Below are 6,489 nucleotides of genomic sequence, written 5' to 3' on the forward strand. Positions count from 1 at the left end.
TCTCCCCGAAACGGGGCACGACCCCGCGTCTCCTGCATCGGCAGGCGGACTCTCAAGCACTGCGCCACCAGGGAAGCCCTGTGGTGATATTTTATCAAATAAAAAGGCTGAATTGTAGATTCTTATAGCGGCATTCCATCAGACCTTGAAAATATTAATGAAGTGGAGTGTTTAGGAACTGTCTCATTAAAATATTCGTCACCATGTCCAGTACTAAATTCAAATATAATTTCTTTTTGAACTATTTAGGCCGAGGTGGTAAGAAAGGAGCAGTAGAATGCTGTCCCAATTGCCGAGGTACTGGAATGCAAATAAGAATTCATCAGATAGGACCTGGAATGGTTCAGCAAATTCAGTCTGTCTGCATGGAGTGCCAGGGCCATGGGGAGCGGATCAGTCCTAAAGATAGATGTAAAAGCTGCAATGGAAGGAAGATAGTTCGAGAGAAGAAAATTCTAGAAGTTCATATTGACAAAGGTGAGTTCTGAGCCACTTTCTATTTTCAATTCTTGAGTGCTATTGCAAATTATATTAACGTTACATTTTATAGTTGTTTAAAACTACTGTTGGAGTAAGGAATAGGTATATTTTGATTAATTAACTTATTTGTAAGAATTTAGACTATGAATGTTACTTTCTAATGGTTTTTACAGATTATGTAAACGTACATCAATTTCTGCCTCTTGGGCTATAACTTAAATTTTTCTTTAAATGTTACTAGGATTTACTTTATTTTGCCAGTTCCTTAATTTTTTCAGTTTATTTAAAAATGCTTTAAAATGTGTTACAGCAGTACAGACTCATTGTAGAAATTTTAGAAATGTGTATAGCCCCAGAATAACTGGTGCTGCTTACTCTGAAATAATCAGCATGGTTGGCTCTTTCAGACTTTGCTATTTTAAAATGAAATTGTTATTAGAAAATATACATCTACATTAACTTAAGCTCCTGAAATAGTATTCACCCATGTGAATCATGGTACCTCCCCTCCCACCATTTTCCCCCTTAATTGGTCCCTGTTGAGTAGGGTTTGAATTTCTCTCTGGTAAGATTCCCCCCTTGTTACCAACAGTATGTACTCAGGAGGGCATTAGTAGTAAGTGAAGCCATTTATGAATGCTGCACTTGCCCGTTTTTTTGGCCACACTGCAGCCTATGGGATCTTAGTTCCCCAACCAGGGATTGAACCCGTGCCCCATGCAGTGGAAGCGTGGGGTTTTAACCACTGGATCTCCAGGGTAGTCCCTGCCCATACTCTTAACATTAATGGAACAACCAGCAAAACTTAGCTGAGTTTAATTGCTTCACTAGTGTAGTGAGATAGTTACTTTGCCTTGTGAATGATTAAAGACAGATTGTTGGGCTTCCCTGGTGGCACAGTGGTTAAAAATCAGCCTGCCAATGCAGGGGGCACAGGTTTGAGCCCTGGTCCCGGAAGATCCCACATGCCACAGAACAGCTAAGCTCATGCGCCACGACTACTGAGACTGTGCTCTACAGCCTTCAAGCCACAACTACTGAAGCCCAATTGCCTTGAACCCGTGCTCCGCAACAAGAGAAGCCACGCAATGAGAGGCCCGTGCGCCACAACTAGAGAAAGCCCGCACACAGCAACGAAGACCCAATGCGGCCAAAAATAAATAAAATAAATAAATTGTTTTAAAATGTTTACTTTTGTCAGTGTGTAATACTGATATTTTGGTTTAAGTCCTTCTCTTTTTAGAGGTATATATTGAAGTATTTGGGTTAATTGGTATGTCTGGATTTTAATTGAAATACATGCAGGGAATGTGGATGGAGGTGTGTAATACATGAAATAGTAGTCATGACCTGGTAATTACTGGATCTATATTGATGGATATATAGGGACTTCTTGTACTGTCGGCTACTTTATGTAAGTTTAATACTTTCCGTAATAGAAAGTGAAACAAAGTTGCTCTTGTTGGGTGACCTCAGTGATCATTGGTTCAGGAAATCTGGCACTACTGCTGTAGAGAAATCATCTGCAAACACATGAGTTCTGTTTAAAGAGGTGTTAGTTGGCTTAAGTAAGCCCTTACTGAACTAAGGTGTATGGGCCAGAGGGAAGAAATCTCAGTAAATGTGTTGGCCTTTAAGAAGCGTTTGCCTGTTGGATGGACTTCCCTGGTGGTGCAGTGGTTAAGAATCCGCCTGCCAATGCAGGGGACACAGGTTTAAGCCCTGGTCCAGGAAGATACCACATGCTGCGGAGTAACTAGGCCCATACACCACAACTGCTGAGCCTGCACTCTAGAGCCCACGAGCCACAACTACTGAGCCTGCATGCTGCAACTACTGAAGCCTGTGCCCCTAGAGCCCGTGCTTCGCAACAAGAGAAGCCTGCGCACCGCAACAAAGAGTGGCCCCTGCTTGCCACAACTAGAGAACGCCCACACAGCAACAAAGACCCAAAGCAGCCAAAAATAATAATTTTTTTAAAGCATTTGCCTATTGGAGAAACTTATTTTTGACACTGATAACCACATGGGCTGAAAGTACCCAACCATAATTATCCTCTTTTTTTAAAAAAAAAAAAAGGACTAAAATCATTCAATATAAATATTACATATTTTTTAAATTTTTAGATTTTATATTACTGCTAATACAATAGAAGGAAGAAAGTCTGACTTATGCTTCTGTTAGACTTAATAGAAATGATTTGACTTAAGTTTTTTTAAAGTGATGAAATAGTTCAAAACATTTATGGTTATAATGTTTGCCAGTCACTGATTTGGTGCCAGCATAGACCTTTTTCTTCAGTCCCCCACAAGAGCCCTGGTGGAGGACATAGGTCTCTGTGGGAAAGTTGATGCTTAGGAAGGTTATGCAATTTGCTTCCTTAGGGTAATCAGGCCTAGTAGTAAACAGCAGCTCTGAGATTCAAAGCCTGGCTTGTTTGCCTCTAGAATCTGTGTTCTCCACTATGATAGCTTTCTTCAGTAAGAAATTGGACTGATCTAATAAGCATGTGGGCGTTTTTGGTAAATTCTGTAAAACTTTAGCATCCGCAAAGACTTGAACATTTTTTTCATGCACAAACATGCATTTGTGTTTCAGTAGAGATTCTGATCTTACTTAGATGTTAAGAGTATAAAATTAGCCTTTTGTTTTTAGGCATGAAAGATGGCCAGAAGATAACATTCCATGGTGAAGGAGACCAAGAACCAGGACTGGAGCCAGGAGATATTATCATCGTTTTAGATCAGAAGGACCATGCTGTTTTTACTCGGTAAAATTTTTTTATCAAATACTCAAACCGACATCTTGCATATTTGGGTTTTTTTTTTTTTCTCAAATATAAGTGAGCTTTTTCATTACTTGTAGAATACATTTCCTAGAAATAATCTAGAAAAGTATAGCAGAAAAGTTAGACTATATATGTCTTTTATAAATGATTGTTAATCATCGTTTCAGTCTTAGAAGAAGCTAAAGACAAAAATCATTGGTTTTTTGGTCTAAATGTAGGTAAATTGTTGCCTAATTTGGATTTTGAAGGATATACATCAGTTAGGAGATGTGTTGTATAAATAGAGTAGGGGAAACATCCCTAGACAAAACTTTGCCCCGTTTTTTTTAATAAGCAGTTGGTTTTGAAATAAGTACCCTAAAGCTTTCACCAGTTTCTTCAATCCTGAGTTCATGGTACGTTGGGTTGCTTTTAATTTTAAATAAATGTCTAGAATCATCTGTGTAAGAAGCTGTAATTCACGTCTGTTAGGAAATAATTTTGTGTTTATGATAAATTTATAGTGATGCACAAGAAAGTTAACAGTGTTAAATAATGTATCAATGGCTAATTTTAAAACATTAGACTGGAGTAGGGTTCCAGTAAGTCTGTTGGGAATGACATCTCAAGGAACAGGTTTTAGATTATTAGTGTCTCAAGAATAATGGGAAATGCTATCGAGCTCAGAATTTTGATGCTATCATTTGAGGTGAATCCTCAACAAGAGTATTTCTGGAGAGTATTCTGCCTGATGAAAAGATGTCATTAATATGAATTGGAAAAGTAAGCAAGCATGAGGTGGAAGAAGTGGGTTGTTATTAAACATAAAAATAGTGTTCATACTGTGCCAGGCACTATATTACTTAATTCATGTACATCAATAAATTACTTCCCCTTGAAATTAGCCATATCCCTTTTATTTAATTTCATAGACCCTAACTTATCCAGGACCCAGCCTGAGGTTTGTTCCACTGCCTAGAGTGTGTGGAGGGATTCTGAAGCCTTGTCCAGGAAACTGTGCTGGCAGTTTCCATATGTTTGCTGTACCCAGTTCTCAGCTCTTAAGAATGGGGAAGAGGCCTTCCTCACCTTCTGAGATGGCCCACACTCTGGAGTATGTTTCTCTAAATAAATCCACTTCGTACCTATCAAAGGAAACAAACAAGAATGGGGAAGAAAGGGCATCTTTTGAAAGATAACCATTTGTTTTTAAGAGAACAGAATTGCCTACTTTGGTAGTTGTAATCATTGCTGGTTTGAAGATCTAAGTATATGCCGTACTTACATTGTACAGACGAGGAGAAGACCTTTTCATGTGTATGGACATACAGCTGGTTGAGGCATTGTGTGGCTTCCAAAAGCCAATATCTACTCTTGACAACCGAACCATAGTCATCACTTCTCATCCAGGTACAGTAACTAGATGAGCGTGTTTCTATTCTAGTGTTTTCATTGTCTGCTTATAGCTAGTATAGCCACGGAGGAAAGTGGCATTTAAGTTGCTCGGTATATGTCTATCCTTGAGCTGAGCTGAAATCATGCGTTCTTGGCTCTCTTGTAAGCCCCTAGAAAACCTATAAATGAAAGGTATCAGCATCATTTCATATAAATTTACCCCTATCAATGAGCTAGGACATTGCTCTGTTCTTTATTTTCACTGCCTCGTAAAAGTGTGACTGTATTTAAGGAATTTGGCTTCAATGTTTTTAGGTCAGATTGTCAAGCATGGAGATATCAAGTGTGTGCTAAATGAAGGCATGCCAATTTATCGTAGACCATATGAAAAGGGTCGCCTAATCATTGAATTTAAGGTAAGCTATACAGTACTGTAGAAATGTTTGAGAATGATTAGTTTACTAAAATCTAGTAGCAGTTAGTTTCTGAATGGCCAGAAACCAAGTTTATATTCCCCCTTGTCTAGATCTAATGTTACTCTTGTTATGTTGAACATTTTTTGTTAACAAGTTGGTATTGGTTTGTTTGCATCATTATCGCTATTTAAAGGTGGGGGGGTGGTGGCAGGTGGGTAATTTACTAATGAAAGGCTATAACTGGAATCTTAAAGTTCAACAGAAGCATGTTAGCTGGTGTGGATTTTTGGCAAAATACTGCAATGCTCTGGTTCTTAAAGTAACTCAACCATTCCCCTCAATCTTAAATTTGAGTGGCCTCAGACCCACAAAGTTAACATTTATTAAAAACATCTTTGGGTGGGACTGTCTTTGAGTAACAATAGCTTTGTTTAAATTATCCATTAGAAGGAATGAGAATGTGTTTTAGGATGGGTTCTCCTATTAAAATGTATTTGCTGAATAGAAGTGATCATTACAGTATAGTTTTATTAGGATCTTTTTTTTAAGATCTTACCTTGAACTCTAGTTCAGAATAGTAGATGATATATGCCTTCTTAGAACATGTGTTCTAACCTGGGATTGGCAGATTTACCAAAAGATTGTGTGGTTTCATGTTTTTTTTCCTGGGGAAAATGGGTCAATGGTATTTGTCTAAGGAGCTAAAGATGAAGTGTCATTTAAACTTAAAGTAGAAATTTCTTATTATAGGTAAACTTTCCCGAGAATGGCTTTCTCTCCCCGGATAAACTCTCTTTGCTGGAAAAACTCCTACCTGAGAGGAAGGAAGTAGAAGAGACTGATGAAATGGACCAGGTAGAACTAGTGGACTTTGATCCAAATCAGGAAAGACGGCGCCATTACAATGGAGAAGCATATGAGGATGATGAACATCATCCTCGGGGTGGTGTTCAGTGTCAGACCTCCTAATGGGGCCAGTGAATAACACTCACTGCTGGCATTTTATTTGCAGTAGTGATTGAGTGAAGGACTATAATCATAACATGCTCACTACTTGCTATTGTTTGTTTTAATATTCAATTATAGTAGTGTTTTAAAAGTTAAATGAAGAATAAACTCGAATATAAAAGCTCTGACTTTGCCCTGTATGTATGATGACTTCAGTGTGCAAGATAAGTTTAATACTTGTAAAAACTACTTTAAAAAATTTCCCCTAGCAGTTGTTAGGCCATACTTTGTAATTGATTTCAGCTATGTACATGGAATAGCTTAGACTGAAATGCCAGGTATATGTATTGGCTTCAGTGTATGACCCTTAATTGTTAAGCTATGAATTTAAAATTGTATTTAACTGGCAGTCAGACAAAGAATTTGTAGAGACGTGTTGGTCTGTATAGTGGTATTAAGTGGGATTCATTGTGATGCCTCTGC

General features: G+C 38.1%; 1 protein-coding gene across 1 annotated transcript in view; it reads left to right on the forward strand.

The window, feature by feature from the left end:
* Positions 1–6,191, forward strand: part of DNAJA1 (DnaJ heat shock protein family (Hsp40) member A1) — an 11,414-nt gene extending 5,223 nt beyond the window's left edge. Inside the window, exons 5-9 of the mRNA XM_007464941.1 lie at positions 250–477; positions 3,136–3,250; positions 4,542–4,657; positions 4,958–5,058; positions 5,809–6,191. Of these exons, the coding sequence (XP_007465003.1) occupies positions 250–477; positions 3,136–3,250; positions 4,542–4,657; positions 4,958–5,058; positions 5,809–6,027 (779 nt within the window). The 3' untranslated portion in view covers positions 6,028–6,191. The remainder of the gene's footprint in view (positions 1–249; positions 478–3,135; positions 3,251–4,541; positions 4,658–4,957; positions 5,059–5,808) is intronic.
* The last annotated feature ends 298 nt before the right edge of the window (positions 6,192–6,489 follow it).

This window comes from Lipotes vexillifer, unplaced genomic scaffold (assembly GCF_000442215.2).
Source record: "Lipotes vexillifer unplaced genomic scaffold, Lipotes_vexillifer_v1.1 scaffold110, whole genome shotgun sequence".
Classification (NCBI taxonomy): domain Eukaryota; kingdom Metazoa; phylum Chordata; class Mammalia; order Artiodactyla; family Lipotidae; genus Lipotes; species Lipotes vexillifer.